Consider the following 20,254-nt stretch of genomic DNA (forward strand, 5'->3'; position numbering starts at 1 on the left):
TTTAGATGAGGAGATGGCAGGAGATTTGTAACAGTTTATTACTTAACAGAAGAGTAATTTCTATTCTTAGAATTTAACATAGTCTTCATGTTGGGGACCCAGTTATGCAAAGATAAGTTCCTCAGACTCTGTAGTGGGACTACTCTTTTTCTTCCAGATGATAAACATTTATTTACAAAACAAAATTGGAGGACGAAGACTTTGTCTCATGCTGTCCATTAGTGTTAAACCAAAGCCACAAAATTTGGGAAGCAGAGTAGAATTTTAGGCTTGTTTCTCATTTTTCTTCTCTTCCTTCAGTCATAATCTACATATTTAATATATATTGCATAGTCATCTGTATGACTCACTTCACATTAAATATCCCATTCTGTAAAAAATACTCCTTCAGTACTTTCTCATACAACTGAGATGTGAATGGGACCGGTGGTTCCAGGTAATTGGTGACTCACCTAGCATGTATGTCTTTCAGCTTTCTAATTCAGCTGATAAGATTCATGGAAATAACTGTGAAAACATGACGCTGCTTATAATATAGCATTTAAAAACATTCTGAAATTCATGACTGTTTAGCAGAAATTGTTTTGGACTACACTGTTAAGAATGAAGAAATCAGAATATGATAGTAAATTATTTACAGATGGTAAATTGGTTTGTATAAGATGTTGCCATCTTTGACACGTTAATTTGAGTTTTCTTGGGCATCTGCTGTTGGTGAGCATTGTAGGGATGCTCAGCATAGCTGTTAGTATTAAGCAACAGAGAGAAAGCAAAGATTTCACTGAAAAAACTACTCGGATGTTTCAGGAAGCTCCCTTTTTGCATAAGGATGTGAATTATCTAAATCTGATAATGCATTTGGTTGAAGAGGGGTACAATAGGTGAGCAGTCTTGACTCTTTCATCATCAGTGTCTTTAAGCGAACACTGTTACTGAAACAAATGGCCTGTAAACTGCTAGTGAAAACCTCCGCAGTGTTTCTACTGAGCAGCAGAGAAACTGATGAAAACCACAGTGACAATCCATCCAGTTATATAGGGGGTGTTTTACAAGAAATAACCCATATTGTAAAAGATAGCATTACCTACAACACAGCAAATGAACAAACACCTGGGGAGTGGTGGGGGACTTAGGATGACCTTTGTGTAAATAGTCCTTGCTCAAGCAAGTGCTCTTGTTCAGCTAGTGAGACTAATCCCAGGAGGGAGGATGGTGGGAAGTAAGACCTTTAAAATGATGTCTCTGCCTGTGCTAATGAACATACCTGTTGTGCAGATTATCTATCCTTCTGATACCTGCTTTTTATCTTCCACTTAAATCCTCCTTTAGGCTATATTTTCTTAGAATCTTAAAATCCCATCTGCAGTATACTCTCATTGCAGGGTATATTTCATGAAGAAATACTGATTTTTCTCTTAGCGTGTTTTTTGTAGGGTGGTGGAGTTTCAGCTTCAGCCCTACCCCTCCCACCACCAAAAGGCTGATTTGTACCTCCTTATTCCCAGATCATTTAATTCTACTGAGTTATCTCTTACCCCACTTGCTGACTTAATTTTGCTGCTCTATAGTCTGTTGTGAAAACTTATGAAATGCTGTATCATTTAAGATGTTTTTGAGAATCTGAATTCCAGTATGAAAGATGTAAATCCAGTTGAATAGTACAATTTGTGGGTCTCAGCTGGTTCATTGTCAGGAGAGATTTGTTGCTGGATAACAAAATCCAAACTGTGGCTGAGCTAAAAAGGCATTTAATAATAACATATGCTTTTTAGCCCAACTTTCTTCCTGACAGAGTCTGGGTTGTGGTATTGTGTGTTAAACTAGTTTTGCCCTGCTTGTGCTGCCAAGCCATGCTGTGATCCTGGGAGATCACACTCATGTTTAAACCATGCCCGCATGTGTGTTTTTTAAGCTGCTCAAAGCCTTGTGCTGACACAGTCCTCAAGCCTGGTCTACTTGCATTCCCTCAGTTTGAATTGCAGGCTCCCAAAACTACTTCCTTGCTATTTCAAGAAACCCTTGGTCCTCACACCAGAGTATTAGACTGGGATGTTGAAAAAAGATTTATGCAGCTGGACCTGTACTATTCTGAGGGAAGGGATAACTTGTTGCCAAGCCAAATATTTTCATTATTTTTGGATTACTTACTAAAAGCAGCCAAAAACATTGTATAAGGGATAAACGATGGACTTCAAGCTAATATTTTTCCATTAAGAATTTATTTTTTTATTCTTCCTGTCATCAAGATAGTGCTTTTTGAATGTAGCTTGTTTTCAGATGTATGGCTCATAGAATTGTTTCCTTGCAGTTGGACATTTATAAACCTGCATAAACGGTCTCATATGTGTTAGCACTTTTTCTGGAAATGCAAACTGAGCATATTAGCTAATAATTTCTTGTACCTTTATAGCCCAAGCAGACTGAAAAGCGGTCTTGTGCTATGTGTTCCTTGAATCATGCATCTGAAAAAAGTTGTAGAAGAAAATCTATGATGAGAAGACTATTGTTGCTGTAAGATTTTCTGTTGACATTTGTCAGCATATCAACTACCTGCATTGTATTTCATATAAATATCTTCAATTGGTTTCTTTTAAAAGAAACTGTCAGGTTTAAAAAAAAAAAATCCAGGAAAAAATCTTTGCCTTATGGACAGTAGTTTGGATTTTTTTTTTTGTTGTTTATATCAAAACACTTTTTTCCTCTCTACAAGAATAATTGTTGAACTTAGAGTTACCTGACAGTTCTTGTTCAGAGAAGATACCACAGGTGATAACCACTTAAATGTTAGTAATTGCAGTTGCTCCTCATCTGTTTTGGGTCACTTCTATGACAGAGAGTTGATATGAAAAAGCTACTGTGACTGGTACATAAACAGCTAAAGGAAATTAAGACTCCCCTTCAGAATTATACTGAGGTTATGATTTTGCATGCCAGTTTTGAATGACTACTTCGAAACAATGTTGGGCTTCAAGTGTCTTACGAAGTGGTGGATCCAAATGAGAAATACCTACTTGTTGAATAATAGTCTGCTTGTCAGTTTGTGTATGGCTCAGTACAAGGCTGTGTCAGAATTTCAGTACCACCAAATTACCTTATTTAAATGCTACTGTCATACAAAAGTGAACGTTAATTTAAGTGAGAAATTCTGTTTTCTGACTTGTGAAGGAAATAGTTTTCTTGGGAGAAAGGATCCATCAATTTTATGTATTTTGTGATTTCAGAAAGGCTTCTTAATCACGGGACATGAGAAAAGTGAAAAAGTGATTTATTCTCCAAAGATTTGATAAGCGTTTATAATAAAAAGTATAAATTTTTGCTTTAAATGAAAATGCTTCTTCAAACACTTAATATTAAACTTCTTACTAAAATTCAATATTTTAAAATCCTGGATAAATATCTAAAATGGCAAAGATATAAAATTCAGAGGGAGATTATTTTGAAATACACCAGTATATTTTTGAGCTTCTCAGTTGCTGCCCTGAATTTTCTCCTTTTCACTGCAATTCCTATTTTGTGAAATTTCTTGGATAGGTTGTATTTAAAACTACATTCACTTGCCTGAAGAAGTCAAGTAAATACTTTGTCATTAAAATTACATAGATCTGCTTGTGTTAGTGTGCTGTTTAAAATGAGACCACATTGAGGTAACCATGCAGGCATTTGTATTGGTATGACAGTAGTGAAGTGGGGTAGCTGCATATTGAACCCGCATTCTGTGCTGAGCAAAATCACATGGACTTCCAGAAATAAGCAATGGTTTTTAAGAGCAGCTTTATTTAATGTTACAGCAGCAAGTAAGTGTCATTTGTACTATATAATTATGTAAATTGGGTGCTAATAAATACTATTTTTCAACATTTTGTATTGTGTTTGTAATTTTGCGTTCTATCACAAGATGTGTGTACTAGGAGGGCGAGGGCGAAGTGCACTCAGACTAGGACAAGTAGACATGCGTTTGGAGGGGCATGAAGTAACTTCATGTGAACTTTCTTTCTTTTGAACTGTGCAAAGCATTACTATTCACAGTAGTGTCTCAGTTTTTCTATTCTCCACGTGTCTTGGTTTTGTACTGCTTTGCCATCTTGGCCCTGTTGGCACCCTACATCTTTTTGTGCACTTAGGCACGCAGTCGCCACTGTCTGCATGGGGTGAGCAGACATGCAGGGTGGGTATGGTGCTGTTGTGCAGGAGCTGGTCTATCAGCAGTGCCTTGATCGCAGTGAGACATGGTGCGCTTCCTGGGGAGAACATTCATTTAACATAAAAATAAGTGCAAGCGCATGGTTCTGCCCTTGGGGAGAGGATGAGGGAGAGCAAACCACACTTCACAGATGGTAGTCATGTTGCTACGGGAGGATGCTCAGAATGGCACTGTTGAGGGGGTGGCATGGGAACCTACACAGAACTGAGCAGAACAACTTGTTAGTAAGTCCATCCTGTTTTTTCTAAGCTTGTAGGTGGGATAAGCGAAGTTCTCATCTCCTCTCCATGGTAGGCAAAATTAGCTTCTGATTGAGTCCTACTCATCTTCCCTCCTCATAAGAAAAGAGGAATTGCTCTATGAAATGACAATATGGTTGCATTCACCTGTGTTCTGCCTCCAGAGAGGGTCAGTAGAAGATTCCTGAGGTAGGGCAAAAGAAGATTTCACGAACAATGTAGGAGTGAACTTCCCACATGGGAGGCCTTCCTAACGTCCTTATGGGTTTGCCTATGGACAAGACGTCCCCATAATGATTTGGGTGTGAGAAAAGTGAGCATATTCTCTTTGGCCATATGGTGAAACTTTGAACTACCATTTGTCTTTGTGCTTAAGAAGAAGTAATTTTTATGAGTGAGTGTTGGAGTTCTTGAACTCCATTATCAGAGTTTTTATTAGAAATCAGAGAAGGGGTTAAGCTGGTGTTAAGGAAAATAAGACTTGCTTCTCTTGCTATTCAGTATGACTGACAGCTGATTGTGAGTGATGTAGCTGATGCAGTGCTAAAACCTGTGATACCCCCCAGTTTAAGTTTTTAACAAGGGAAAAAGACTACTTTGAGGAATTTGAGGCATTCAGCTATATAGATGTACACTTGCAATGTTTTCAATATGTAGGTGATTTAGCAAATGTAGATGGCTGGTACTGTCTAGGACTTCAACTGAGATGGGAATGGAAAAGAAAAGGTATCAAGTTGTTTCCATAATGTTGCTTATGGGTAGAGAAAAATATCTAGAAGAATGATGAGAGAGAGAGAGAGAGTGACTTTGTTCAACCATGAATTAATTTAAGGTACAGATACCACAGAAGACTGACTTAGTGTTTGGTGTCTACGTAATATCTCTGATATTTACTGCTTGCTTTGACTTGCCAAGTAGATAACGTGGATAATTTTCTGTGGAGTTTACAGGTCGGGTGTTAAATCCACGAAGGACGTTTAGATTGGGTTGGTCCTGTCTGGATGCTTAACCCCAGCTGGTTACTGGAACGCTTCCCTTCATGTGCTGGAGAACCGTGGGGGAAGGAACACGAGGATGAAGGGGAAGCTCATCTGCCCACCTGTCAGAAAAGCAAAATTCAGCAGCTGCTATGGGGAAACCCTCCTCTTGCTGAACTAGCAAAGCGACAGCAGCTGAGGAGCAAGAGGGTGCACACGGCAGGCAATGCCTTCTGTGCAGGGTGGCAGTGACAGCTGAGGTGCTGAGTTGCCCACCTCTGCATTAGCAAGGTAAGACACTGCTGGGAAACAGGAGTTTGTGCTATCTCTCTCTGAAGAGATGATTGAATTTTGCATTGAACTTATGTTGTTAACCCAGAATGTGAGTAGCTAGTGCTGGAGTTAAAGGCAAGAGGTGCTCTCATAGAGCTCCCCCATGGCTTTCAGAGCATGGATGTCAGTATTTATTTCCAGGTGGGTGTTCTGCACTGTGATTGCTGAGCAGTGATAAGCCACCAGCCCAACTCCTGAGTACAAAGATGCTCGTTTCCTAGGGAGAGGGTGATCAGACAACCCCCACCTGGCTATGTATTCAGTGTCTAGTTCAAACAGCTCCCAGCCCTGGCTGGCTGCCTGCCTCCAAGTCCAACCCGTTTGGTGCCTTTCTTTTGGATGCATCAGCCAGACGGCAGGTTCCACCGCAGTGGTCTGGCATCTGAAACTAAACAGCCCAGCATCAAGCATCTGGACATCTATCTAGATCCTCTTTGATTCGGCCCTGCATCTAGAAGGTGTGCAGAGACTGTTTTAATTTTTTTCAGCTTCCAAAAGAAGTCTGGTTCCAAGTAAGATGTGATCTTGCAGACTTGGGGAAGCACGTATGATTTTGGCGCCTTTCAGCTGTTAGACTCTGCTTCAATGACTGATTCCTCTGATAGTTATTTTGGTGGTCCTTCCTCTGCTAGCTCACTTCTAGGCTTTTTTTCAGCTGAGCATGTAAAAGGACAACATTGAAACACCTGGGGCTTTACCAACCTTGCTAGGTCTTCCATAATCTAGTAAGAGCCACAGCTGCATTTCAGAAACTAAAGTGTCATGGACCATATGTTTTTTAACCACATACAAGATGACATGTACTGCATATGCCTTTGGGACAATTTTATTGCAAAAGATATAGCAACATGTATTGATGAGCTGAAAATAGCTTGTATATGTTACAGAAGGAGTTCTGCTGCTTTGAGGGAGTATACCCCCTCAAACTTTTATGAAGATTTATACATAAATTATCTTGTTTTTTAATAAAACAGTATTTAGACACTTTAGTAGATGGCAAGTATTTCGATTGCTATGAAAGGTAAAGGTTAAGAGGAGTGTGTTCTGTGCTGATCCACTCACATTTGTTAATGGAAGGGTGTATTCTTACAAGTTCTGAGGCTTACACTTAAGTTTACAGTGTTTATGAATAGGACATCTAAGTTTTGATGAGTGTCAGATTAAACATTAAACCACTTTCAACTTTGAGATCCAACAATTTCAAGGCCATCCTGAGAAGTTAACAAAAATGCACATTGGCAACCTAGTGCCATAGTTCTTCTGTAAACTGCAAGATAAACCATTTAAACAACAAAAAACCCTGAAGTGCCCTTTGTAAATGCTTGACACAGAAGATACCTGTGCAACTTCCCTGTGAAAGAGGGTTTGAAAGGGCACTGTCACTGCTTGAAGTTTAAGCTTTCGGAAGAAATTAAAATGCGTATCCTAAAGCACATGCGTGGCTCTAACTGTTCCTAATGTCTCAGCCGTCTGTGCTGTGCTTTCGGCAGAGCATGAGTGAAACATTGGGGAGCCTCTGCAGAGTACGAGTCTTCCGTGCTGCAAGAGTACGGCCAGTATGGAAAACAATATGCAGTGGTAAGCTGTTGCATTAAAAATGAAACCACAATATTAAGAGTAGCTAAAAGTTAAGACTTAGGCTTTTTTCTCAGCTAAATTAAACCCCAAGCAAACAGCTTTTCAACAATAAATCTGGTGTCCGAACTGAAGTCCCCAGTAAATTAAGTTTATGCATTTGAGATTTGTCCAGCCAATGTAATGTCCCTTGTTGTCAGAGAAAGATGATTTCAGCAGAACGGTAGTGAGGGAGGTGGGTGAGCAGATGGGGGGCTATCAGGGGTTGCTCTGCTTCTACCTAACTCTCTATCCTTAATCTTTACTTTTTCAAGCCAAGAAGCTATTGTTGTGGAAGCGCAGCAGCACAGATTAGTGTTAAAAACACTGGATACAAATACATTTTATGTCATTGTTTTGCTTTTTTTGGAAGCTGGCAGTGCCCTGCGTCTTGCATTATTGTATTGACGATGTTCAGTTAAAGCTGGAATTGAGTATTTCTTCTAAGAGGAAGATCTGAACCTTCCCTGCGTAAAACCACTCTTTAATCCAGCATTGGCTTTGATAACCTCTTGAGAGGACTCTAGCCTGGCTTATGTTACCACAGCGGGGAGATCATGCAGAATCTGCCCTTCTCATTAGTTTATGTTATGCTTACTCCATTGGTAATTTTTGAGCTACTTCAGTCATATTTCCAAACATAATGATTTCAAAGATTGCGCTACTTCTGTTGACAGAAAGGAGTCTCCCTTACGGCAATTTACTTCAATTAATGTTTTTATGTGACTAATAAACATCCTGGGTCATGGTTATTTATTAAAACTATAAAGGGTATTAAAAGTCTGGTTTGTGATTAAGACGTGAAATTTGAGTTTTAATTTCTTCCCATTTCCTGTTAGTTCCACAAGCTTGACGCAGTGAGGCTTTGATTGCCATAAGGTGCATGAACAGGCACGTTTTTATTGGCTCTGAAACTCCATCCCTTTCCTTCGATAGCTTTGCTTAATGAGCATGTTTTCTTAAATTATACTGGATGGAAACACAACCAGCAACTGCTGCTTCCTAATTGAAGTGCAATTCTTTTGACCTTCTTAATCTGTCAGTCCTCTCCTACTGACTAGTGATACGGCTAGTTCTTCACTTAAGAAACAACCGTGTGTTTTGAATAATTCAGGGCTGTAGTAGGTTCATTTTGAAATCAATCCATAAAACAGAAGTCAGTCCCAAATTTGGGAGAGGGTGTCTGTAAATGCTCAAAATGCTGCTTTTTCCCAGTGTATAGTACAGAACTTCAGATAATTCCCTCTTAAATCCTGTTAATGGCTTTTGAACAGCTCTCCTCACACTAGAGACTGCTGTACGCTGTTCTGAGCTGTGGTTTAATGATAGAGTGGGCCTCAAATGCTTTTCCGATTGCAAGCAACTTAAACCCATGATTTTCTCCAAGAGTTTCCTCTGTCCTGCCATCTCTCCGGCAGTCCTGCAGGCCTTGAGCCCGCACAAGAGCGGAGCAAGTGAGCTAAGGGGACAAGACATTTCTCAAAATCAAATATTAATGCAGTGCTGTAGGAGGCTAGATTCTAGTTCCTGCATGTTGGCTGCTTTGTGGCTTTGGGGCTTTACTGGGGTTTGACAAACGGTTGTAGGGTCCCACAGTGTGACTCTTTCCTCTCGCTTGCTTTCCAGTCTCTGGGTTTGGATAAATCTCAATAAATCTCAATGCTTGAGTTTACACTAGCTGGAGCTTAACTTGCTGGCAAAACAGCTGTACAGAGAGAGAGTGCCTGCTTTTAAGAAGGTACTCAAATTTGAGTCGTGTCCCCCTGAAAAAATGTGTCGGGTATTTTGGCCCTGACCTGGGTGCTGACTGGCAGGCAGTGCCACACAGAGGTGCTTCTGCCACAGCAGCTAAGTAGCGTGGCTGCTCCCTGAAGGGACCTAGCCATTTCAGGAAGCAGGTGGTACATTTTAAGGAGCTTATGTGTGCCCAAAGGTGGGAATCAGACAAGCTGAGCTTCTCTGCTGGAAGCAGCTTTTCAAACAGGTCCAGTTATTTCCTCCATGTTTACTGCCTCTTTTGCTATCCATCCAAATCAGAGTTTCTGAAGCCTGCAAGGAAAAGAAGAAAAAATCAACGGTCTACACAGAGCATTATCGTGCATAGGGACAGAGCTGCAATCAACTTTGCTGACTGGGAAGTGCCAGAGAAAAACACCTCCATTATTTCTTGAACTGAAGGCTGACATTACTCCTGTGGCACTTGGTGTGCCTTCAGCACGGCGCCTGAGGGTTCTGCCTTGCTTGAGTCCATCAGTTCCGTGGCTGGGAATTAAATTCTGTGCAAATGTTTTGGATGAGCTGATTAACAAAGCGGTAGAGGTTGTCAAATTCATCCACGAAGAAGGAATGCTCCTTATCGGGGTCCGTTGCGATGGCTTCCAGTTCATCTTGGGCTGCCCAAGCAACTCCGATGGAGTAAGCTATAATTCCTGGAACGAAACCTAGAGTTTAGAATGATCATAAAAGCTGTCATTGCTTAAATTTTATTTAAGACCAATACTGCAAATGTAGTTGCCAGGCCACAAAAATGTGAGCAGTGAGTTGCAGTGCGCGCTCTCTCTGTATAAAAATGCATTTTCAAATTGGAGGAAAGGCCTAGTTTGTGCTTTGGAAGTACCTTTTGCCAACAGCAAAAATGTTTAAACGATAATAAAGTTCTAGTTCTGGGTTTGAACAACAGGTTCCTGAACAACTGGTTCTTGCTCCAATGCAAATGTCTTATAACTGTGTTGGAAGATGTATGATTATCATGGCTGGAAAGCCAAAGGAGCCTTCATGTGTTACTAAGACAGTAGAAATTCCCTGAGATCTCCTATGCATAGCTGCATTTTTCTACATTTATGTGAAATTTTTTGGAAGGTACTCATTCAGATTTTAAATAGACACTGGTTTTACTTAGAGCTCGATGAGACCCCAGGGTTAGGTGCTACTCTTCCTTCCTAAAGTTCCATCCGGTGCCTTCAAATCATAGCAAACTGCATTTCTGTGACCCGGATAAATGCTGAGGCATGTAGGAAGAGCAGCTAATGATAGAAGAGCTTACCGTTTTGGTGAGCTGCCATAGCTGGCACTCTGACATCATCGTAAGACCTGCCATCTGTAATGAGAATCATGATCTTTCTCTTGTTGGGTTTGGATTTGCTGAACAGCTGCTCAGAGGCATAGCTGATGGCTGCTCCTGTGCTTGTCCCACCACTCCAGTAACTGATCCTTTTAATAGCACTCAGCACATCCTGCTTTGTGCTGTACTTGTCGAAGCTGAACTCGAGCCTTTGCTCGTAGGTATACTGAACAGCTCCGATGCGGGTGTCAGTGTCCGAAATCTCGAACTCTTTGCTGATGTTGGCTACAAACTGGAGAACTGTGCGGAAGTTGCTGGTGCCGACGCTGCTGGAGCCGTCGATTACGAAACCGATGTCAGCTGAATTGAGGCATGTCTTGCTGCACACCAGCCGATCAGTGTCGCAGACCCGCTTCACCAGGGGCTGGACCACCTTGTGTAGGCTGAACCAGCTGGGCACATTGATGGAATAGAAACCATTTGTCCTGCACACTGCCTGCAAGACAACACAAGGATGAAGGCAATGGAAAGTCAGTCTGCCTGTTTCAGCTGGGTTATGTAGCTAAATTGTAAATACATGCTTCTGGAAAGAGCAATGCTGCAGTCTGAAGTGGTGTCTCCTCCAGTCACCATCTGCTTCCCTGGGAAATGACGTCAATGTAACATCACAGATGCTTCTGTAACAAGCCCGTTTTTCTTGCCTTTTTTAAAAAAGCTGTGGGATGGAGCTGATATTATAGTAGTGAAAGAAAAGTAATAAGCAAGTTTGTCACTCAAGCTTTTTTAGATAAGTTATATTGTTTGCAGATAAAGCAGCCAAATCACGGAGCTGCTGTTAGCGTGGCTCCAGTGGGCATTATATGTGTTTGCCAGGTGGCAACTTCAGTTCCCATCATTCAGGGCAACAAAGAAAGTTTTGCCTGCTGACAAACCCTACTACCTTGAACTGAAACTTGGGGCTGAAGCTGGGTTATCCTTGGCTCATACCCTTCTAAGCAGAAAAAAACCCACGCAGTTTTGGTGAAAATGCAAAAAGTCTGTAAAGATTCCCCATTGTGCTGGGTCTGCCAAATAGTAAAAAAAATAATTAATTTTTATAACTGAATACATGTAGGGAGCAGATCTGTGGGAGCCTTCTATAAGGTTAATGGGAGTGAGGTGAGTGTGGGTAGGAAGTAGGGGTGGCACAGAAGAGGAAGTGGGAGAAGTCAAGTGTGTGTGGGGAGTGGTGGGGACAGGCTGGATCAAACTGTCCTTGGCTTTAGCATCTTTTAAATGCTAGTGCCTCAGGTCTCTGGCTAAGAAGATTTTGTTAAGCCAGGCTTTATCTATCAATTTCGTGTGTGTGTCTGAGTGTTTTAAAAGACCAAGGCACTGTTTTCTTTGTGTCTTGACTTGCATAAAGCCTAACAGCTCCAAGGGAGTTATAGTTCCCACCAGTCTGGACTCCTCACATTGTCCTGCTCTTGTTTGCTCTTACTGTCTTGCTGCTATTTTAGTGTTACGATGCAGCAGTATCAAGTCACTGTTCCCTTTTTACTTTCCTATTCTGAGCCCCCTCTACTCCCACTTCTGCTGTATCCCTGGCAGGTTTGCAGAGACTCACTGTAGCTTTGCCCTTTTAAACACATTAAATGCAAATGAGACTACAATCCAATTAAATGCTGACCAGAGACAGCGCAGCTTTCTGGAGCAGCTCTGAAACTCATGGGAGATTATTTCATGGCAGAGCGACATGGCTCAGATGGGAATCTGTTTTCTGAAAATAACAGATAACTCAACCCTGCTTCCTGAGCCCAGCCTGGTCTGGCACTTGGTAGATACCTCCTGCCATAACTGGGTGCTGTCTTGCCCTGAAGCGCTGTTGAGCAGGCAGCTACTGTTAGTGCCAAATACAAATTGTTTAAAGCTTGCGTTCTCTTTTTTTGCTGCACGTGGCAGGGATTTACTCTTTTTCCAAGAGCTACCGTGAAGTCCATAGCAGTAGAAACAAACAACAGAAAGATAACCTGCATCTGACCAACAGTGGAAGCAAAATGTTTGAGTTATCCAGTATAGCTGAACAACTGAGATGTGCCTGTGTTGGGAGAGTCCCAACATTTGCATGTACGGGACCTGTTTGTAAATGCAACACTGACATTAAGTTGACAGAGCTCCTCAGCCTTTGCTGAGTGGGTGACGCACAGCAGGAGGCTGGTGGAAAGCTCAGGCTGCAATTGTGCTTTGTCATGCTACTGCGTATTTGGAAAACCTCTCGTCTTGGTGCGACTGCAGGTTTGTGCCAATGTTTAGTCAGTAAAAAGCCATTTACTCCATGATGCACCTCAAACCAGAACTTTACTGACTTCATCCCCTTTCTGACTTCAGCATTGCTGCCTGGCTCTTTGTACGGGATACAGTAGTACAAAGTATAGTATATAGACAGTATAAGCAGGACAAGAAATAACCATAAGTGGTAAGAAGGAAAGGGAAATGCCCTGAATGAAACAGCTTGGAAAATGTAGTCAGAGACAAGCTTCCGGACAGATGCCAGCCCAGTTAAGTACCTTGTCCACAAAGTTTGGTTCGATAACATTCTGCTTCTCACTTTCAGCAGCTGCTTCAATAGTGACAAAGAAAATGTTGATCCCTGATTCTCTGGCCAGCCTGGAGGCCTCCTCCACTTTGTCGGTTGGCCACCCATCCACCATCACTACAACCACATTGGGTGCTCCACCTCGGTTTCCATTAGCATCCGAAAAGAAGTTTTTGTTAACAAATGAAAGTGCCTTCCCTGGAATAAAAGAGGAGAAGAGGATGAATTACAGGTCTGGAAGCACTCTGTCTGATAATATCTCACAGAAATGGTAGGCAGAGGGCTGATTCAAGTGTTGGAGCCCTGCTGAGAGCTGGGGAAAGTGGTTTCTGAGGTGGTACGAGCAGGAGGGCAGGTCGCTGCTGGTGGTGCCAGTGCTTCCTGAGCCTGCCTGTGCTGAACCTCATCTGCCCCCTCCCTGTGCCACAGGGGGACTAGGGGTGACAAGCTGGGTTAGCAAGGATCCCTGATACATCAGTGGGACCTGCCCACTTGTGACAGACTCGCAGTGCCCTGGACCAATGCGGGCAGGTCATGGTGGGAGCGGTACCCCTCGCCAGCCCTGCCCTAGCGCTGAGCACCATTCAGTCACAGCCCCTGTACCCAGTGAGGAGGTGCGGGCTCGCTACATCCCAGGCTCTGGACCCCTCCCCGAGCTGAGGACATGCAAGTAGCCCCATCACTTACCAACATTGGAAAGTCCACCTTTCTGTGAGATTTTCTCAATGGCGTTTCTTAGGTCCTTGGAGTTGGCAAAAGTTTTTAAGTTAAATTCTGTGGAAGGGTCATCACTAAAAGAAGAAATGAGAGCAATTGTCATTTTTTTGCTCCACCTGCAACAATACAAAAGGTGTAGGACCCGTCTGTGCTACCCAGCTCCTGAGTGCAAGCTGGAGACACGTCAGCCACAGATCTACAGCTGCCAGAATGTGCAGTCATGCCCCACAGCAATGGGAGAAGCTGCATGAGAAGCTCTTACCCGTACTGAATGATGCCCATCAGAGGACCAGTGGTGCCGATGCCAAGGGCTTGAGCCACGTTACCGAGGAACCGCTTCTGGAGCTGAAAGCGGCGTTTACCGATGCTCCAGCTCCCATCCATCAAGAAGGACAAATCAACCTTACAATCTGAGGAGAGACACAGAAACATGGAAAATATTTTTAGTCCTTTCTGGTTAGCTGTGCCTCTTGTGAGGAGCAAAGGCCTAAAAAGTGACTTGACTTGCTGCACAAGCTCTACGGAAAAGCCTTCAACAAGGACGAGTCACAGCTGGGGGCTCAAGTCTGTCCTGCTCATTGGTAAACATGGTCCTTGGCATGATTTTCTCCCATACAACATCCAAGCCCAGCTGGGTGACAAAAGGGCAAGAAGCTGTCCCCAGGGGTCAGTCTGGGAGCACCACATTTTGGGGCTAGGGAGGAGAGGTCAGCCACACAGGAGCAAGCTGGCTTGTGTCCTGTGCCCTCAGAGCCGCGGCTTGGGCTCGGCCCGCTTTATTCACAGCCCAGAGGTGGTGAGAGTTTGTAAAGCCAGATGTGACTGGAGAGCAGCTCTGTGGAAAGGGACCTGGGAGTCCTGGTGGACAACAGGATGACCATGAGCCAGCAATGTGCCCTTGTGGCCAAGGCGGCCAATGGCATCCTGGGGTGCATCAAGAAGAGTGTGGCAAGCAGGTCAAGGGAGGTTATCCTCCCCCTCTACCCTGCCCTGCTGAGGCCGCATCTGGAGTACTGTGTCCAGTTCTGGGCTCCCCGGTTCAAGAAGGACAGGGAGCTGCTGGAGAGGGTACAGCAAAGGGCTACAAAGACGATTAGGGGACTGGAACATCTTTCTTATGAGGAAAGGCTGAGGGACTGGGGTCTTTTTAGTCTGGAGAAGAGAAGACTTAGGGGGGGATCTTATTAATGCTTATAAATACTGAAGGGGTGGGTGCCAGGAGGATGGGGCCAGTCTTTTTTCAGTGGTGCCCAGTGACAGGATGAGAGGTAACGGGCACAGACTTGGAGATAGGAAGTTCCATCTAAACATGAGGAGGGACTTCTCTGCTTTGAGGGTGGTAGAGCACTGGAACAAGCTGCCCAGAGAGATTGTGGAGTTTCCTTCTCTGGAGATATTCAAAGCTCGCCTGGATGCATTCCTGTGCAATCTACTCTAGGTGAACCTGCTCTGGCGGGGGTTGGACTAGATGATCTCCAGAGGTCCCTTCCAACCCCCATCATTCTGTGATTCTGTGACCCTTGGATTTTGCGGTCTGGCCACCTGTAGAGCCCAGGCTACAGAGATTTCCTTCGTTATGATTTTGTGGGCTTAATTGGTATAATAGACGTAACAGGAACAGTTCTTCATATACTGTGTTAATGCTGCTCAGAAGGCGGGGAAGACCCACTGAATTCCCTAAATGTGTGGCGCCCGGGATGTGCTTCAGGGCAAAGGACATCGTGGGGTCTCTTCAAGGAGCTGCTGACAGCAATCCTGGCAACTCTGCGCTTCTGAATGACAATCGTTCGGCAGCTTCATTCTGGGCTGGAGCTAACGTTAGGGATGATGATTTCACTTAGTGTGTTCAAGCTGAGCGAGGGCTCTTTTTGTATGTAGCTATAAGCTTGTACCTGTGTGTGCAGCAGCAGCAGTGTGCTGTTGTGTTGCCTCTCTGGGCTGAAAGCAATATTCTAGAAAAGCTATGCTTGCATCCAAACGAATGCTTCCCTCTAATTACACAGATGACCCTCATCTTCGTGCTTCTGTGAATGCTGTCTTCATCACTGCCAGCCTGCTTTTACGTCTCTGCAAGTTAGTGGTAAAACATTCATTGGTTGGACTGCGACCAGGAGTGGGATCAAAATTTGGCTTAACTAGAGCGCTAATTAACATTTTCCCCCTCTGGCGTCCGGGTCATCCCCATCTCTTGATTTCCCTCCGATGATGCCTCCTACCAATCAGACTGTCCAAAATAGTGTGTTTTAATCATTAGGTAGCCCGAAGGCTACAAAGCGCCAATTGTTCTTACTGGCTTATGCAACTGCCTCCCATCTCATTACCTTCAATTTTTTCTGCCATAGCTGTCTGTTTTTCTAGTTTTAATAATGCTGAATTATAGAAGCGTGACTGAGAACTCTGTTCGTTCACAGCAGATCGTGAGGCAAGGCCGGGAACCAACAACAAATAATACCTCAATTAATGGCCAAGTTTTCCTGAATTTCCTGTCCTTCAAAGGGAGCTAGACCATGCAGTCTATATGTGGAAAGTGGGGAGTTTGTGAGCCAGCAGGGTCCAGGCACGCAAAGATCTACATACATTTACATACAGACTTATATTTTTGGGGAGGATTCAGACAGAAGTATTTCGGTGCTGGGACATTAGTCGGACTCTGCAAGAGCACAGGCTAAAGGTGCTCTGTAAGGAGTTGTGCGCTTTCTGAGTTGCAGGGAGGCAAGATTTGAATTATAGCTTTTATGGTCCTAGAAGTATCAGCAGGATGAGAGTTTTGATTCTGGTGTGCCTTATCTCAGTTCAACTGCTGGAAACACAGCTGTGCTTGCCTGCATCTCTGCTACACTGAGCTCTACTTTCCTGCAGTGAGATTGGGTCTGTAGGGCAGATCCTTCCCCTTTTCTTCTTTCCCTTATTTCTGTATCAGTTCTAGGTCTATTTGACATCTTTGATAGGAAAAAAAGTACTTTTAAGTATTAGGAGGAGTGCCTGGGAATATATAGACATTTGGTTCAGTAGTCAATGTAAAAAACTTGGAATGCCGTTTCTGCACGAGACGGCATTCAGCTGCTGGAGGATGGGCAAGAGAGAACCCGGGTGCCGGTGGGAGGGTGAAGCCCCCTCTCCAAGGCAGCTTCCCATGAGGAGGCAGCAGACGACCCCATCTCTCCGCTCAGAGCTTGCTTTCTCTTTCTCGTTCTATTCTGGGCCCCATCTAAAGATGAGTTAATGGGCAAATCTGCCTTTAATTATAAAGGGCTGTAGAAGATTTCCTTTTCAGAGCACGGGACCCTACATCTCCATCCCCGGACTAAGGGATCCTCGATGGTCCCTCTGCATCCCTTCTCTCCTTGCTGCAGCAAGTGCTGGGTCCCTTTCTCAGGTGGTTTCCTTTCCTCCCACCCACTGCTGTGGGAAGGGGGCCCACACTCAGCATAGCCATGGGAGTCTGCTCTAGTCAGCAGGGCTCGCTCATCTAACCCTGGCTGCAACACATTGGTTTGCTGTCCTCCACCATCAAAGTCCGTGAGTGAAGCTCTGTGCCCCAGGAACGTGGAGCTGATACTGCCCGGGAAGAGGTAGCCATGAGCAGCCACCATCTCCCTGCCCAGGTAAGCTAAATCTTGGCTGTTATTTCCTTCCCTGTAGAAGCAAAAACCAATTATGTGTATGAGATGGGTCAGTGGAGAGCGCTCATTGTTCCTCTGCAAGGGAAAAATGCATTCCTTGAGTTTCTTAGGCTTTCTTGAAAACTTACCTTTTGCTGTTTATTTTGAATGCATTCTAGCAACATGTAATTAATAAAATGGTATCCCTTAATTATGAAATTAATTCTGAAGTACGTACTTGGGTTCCCCTGGGAGATGGATTCCAGTGGCTTCGGATTCAATTCTTCCTTTGAACTGAAACCTAGAGAGAGGAAGGAAAGGCTCCATTGGTGTGTGCTCGGTGGCTGCCCTTGCTCTGGAAGGAAGCAGGCAATGGGGTGGCTGCAGAGTGTCCCCTGGCCTGAGGATTGACGTGGGAGTGAAATAAGGATGGGGAGCACATCCTTGGAGCTTACCTTTTTCCACCTACGTCGCTTCTAGGATAACACAAGAGTAGAGGCTTTTCTAGAAGTGCCACCAAAATCTCTTCAAACACCAACTCTGACTCCCCTTTGCGAGTCAGTCCCCTCAATGCAAGGGCCTGAGAGCAGCATGCACAAGTAGAGGGCTCCTCAGGTGCAGAGGCTGGTAGCCGTGGTGCAGGGTGATGACATCCCAGCACTTTGCCTCTGAGAGAACCGGCGCTGCCACTCCGTTGGCTCGCTGTGCTTTACAATGAGCTGCACAACGTCTGAAGCAGACGGGTGACAGATTTAGCGTGTTGCTTTTCTGTCTGGAGAGGAAGGCACGGGCAACAACTCACCCCACCGTGTTACAGCTGGGGAAGCAATGCAAGCCGCAGGTCCTCAGGTGCTCCCGGAGGACTGGGTTATTTTGGGAAGCACAAAAGAAACAGGGTAAATGGTGGTAGAGAGCTACAGCCAAGTCATGGGAAACAGTCTCATGGGTCACTAGTGGATTTTAGCTGAGGCCCCAACTGAGATATTTGGATGGTAGCAGCCTTGTGAACATGAGTTTATGTCCTTGTGAGATGCACTGACTCACAGATCATCGTCATGCTGGCGTCAGAAGTTTTGAAAATGCTGAACTTCACTCATGACTTGAATGTCTGGTGAGAGTCATCTACAGTACAGCATCTCCCTCCCGAGCAAGGGCAAAGAGCTGTTTCTTTTCTCTACAGTATGACAAGATTAAGGGGATTTAGCTGGGATAATCCTCAGAAGAGACAGCAATGATCAGACAAGCGCCAAACCGAATGCTCACCAAGGAAGCAGTTAGTCAAAAGAACAGCAGAATCTTATTATTTTTGTAAACTGCACATTAATTTTTATACAAAAAGGAGGAGGAAAACTTCCTTAAATCTTCATCACCAAATAAGTCAAGGAAAGACTACGGACTTCAGAGAGAGAGTAAAAAGGTAACTTTAGAAAGTGTGAGCTTAATATAGAAAAAATATGAGAAATTACTAGGTGCCACAGAGTTTGTCTCTCCACTGCAGCCAGCCACGAGCAAGCCAAGCATGAAAGCATCAGTGTATGTAAGGAGAGCAGGCAGCAAAGGGACATCAGCAAAGTTCACCACCTAAATATGATGGGAGGTGTAACAGCTCTGAGCACATGCACCGCCTAAGCTTATTGCTCTAGATACTAATAACCAAGAGATAATAATGCCAAAACCAGCCAAGAAAATAGCAGGAAATACCATCTCCAGCTCCCTCCATCACCATTCCTATTTCCATTCCAGTTAGGCCTAATGATCCACCCTTCATAAGGGGCAAATACAACTACTTTGAGTCCTTCCATCTGGATGCTGAAAGCTGCACCTAGTTTTGGGTCAGGGGCCAAGTTTGTATTAAGTCTGAGTATGCAGTTCCTCATGTAAAGCTGACCTGATGCCTGATGCCCCACCGGGAGGCTATAGCACACTGTAGCACCCTTACAGGACAGAAAGGTTGCTTTCTCTTCTTTTTTTTAAATTCAGCTGCCAGTGAAGAAGGTTTCTACTGCAGGGGCTAAACTGACCTGCCAACAGCAGCACTGCGTGGTTTGCCTCCGCTTTGCTGTCCCCAGGCATCTGCTGTTGCCTCTCTCTAGAGACAGGACGCTAAGCTAGCTGGAGCACTGGGCTCGGCCTTGTACAGGAGCCCACGTGGTTGTGTATGAATGAAATAGGTAAAGGGCACAAAGATTAGCCCTACTTTGTTTATGGCAAGAGCTAGTGATTTCTTTGTGTGTTTTGTTTGAGAATTTCATGGGTTATGACTGGCCGGGTTAGGGCAGCCCCAGGGCTGGTGTCGCTTTTTGTCACTGCACACGTGGTGCCCTGCAGTGCCTGCAGCCCCCGCGCGCAGCCTCCCTGCGCTCCTACCCAACCTTTGGAGGAGATACTTTCTCGAAAGGGCATAGGGGCTCTCCACCCATCCCAACATTGGCTTTTGTGCCAGAAATGCCTCACCCCCACGGTTAGTGGAGCCAGTCCTCTCCTGCCAGAGCAGGCTGGCCCCGTTCAAAGGCGGGCTGGCGAGCCAGGCTCCCGCTGTCTTTGTCCCTCCCGGCAGGAGCTGTTGTCCAGCATGTAGCTGGCTTGTGCCTCTTGTCCTGCCACTCCTCTGCACACCTGGGACAAGCTCCTAGGCGAGAAACAGGGCAGAGGGCTCCTGGTGGTGTGCGCTTGCCCATTTGGATGGGGGAAACATCAACGGGGGAGGCAGAGTGGTGGTGCTGGGCAGCACTGCCTGAGGCTGGGCACTGGCTCCTGACTGAGGAAGAGTGACATTTTTGGAACAGGGGTGATGCAAAACAGCCCTGTCCAGTGACATCTGCCGCAGCAAACATTTCTGACCTGCCTCAGGCCTAAGAGTCTTGCTGCCAGGGACCAAATCTGCCTTTGGCCTGATGAAGGGCACGAGGCAAATCCTGTACAGGTGCAGCTGCTG

At 44.6% G+C, this 20,254-nt stretch overlaps 1 protein-coding gene across 2 annotated transcripts in view; it reads right to left on the minus strand.

Moving 5' to 3' along the window:
* Positions 1-9,614: 9,614 nt before the first annotated feature.
* The window catches only part of VIT (vitrin), a 64,093-nt gene continuing 53,453 nt past the window's right edge, over positions 9,615-20,254 (minus strand). For both annotated transcript variants that reach the window (XM_059835495.1, XM_059835494.1), the window contains 6 exons: positions 17,558-17,620; positions 13,980-14,127; positions 13,688-13,791; positions 12,972-13,198; positions 10,408-10,921; positions 9,615-9,793 (listed from right to left, as the gene is read on the minus strand). In XM_059835495.1, coding sequence (XP_059691478.1) covers positions 9,615-9,793; positions 10,408-10,921; positions 12,972-13,198; positions 13,688-13,791; positions 13,980-14,127; positions 17,558-17,620 — 1,235 coding nt within the window. The remainder of the gene's footprint in view (positions 9,794-10,407; positions 10,922-12,971; positions 13,199-13,687; positions 13,792-13,979; positions 14,128-17,557; positions 17,621-20,254) is intronic.

This window comes from Gavia stellata, chromosome 2 (assembly GCF_030936135.1).
Source record: "Gavia stellata isolate bGavSte3 chromosome 2, bGavSte3.hap2, whole genome shotgun sequence".
Taxonomy (NCBI): domain Eukaryota; kingdom Metazoa; phylum Chordata; class Aves; order Gaviiformes; family Gaviidae; genus Gavia; species Gavia stellata.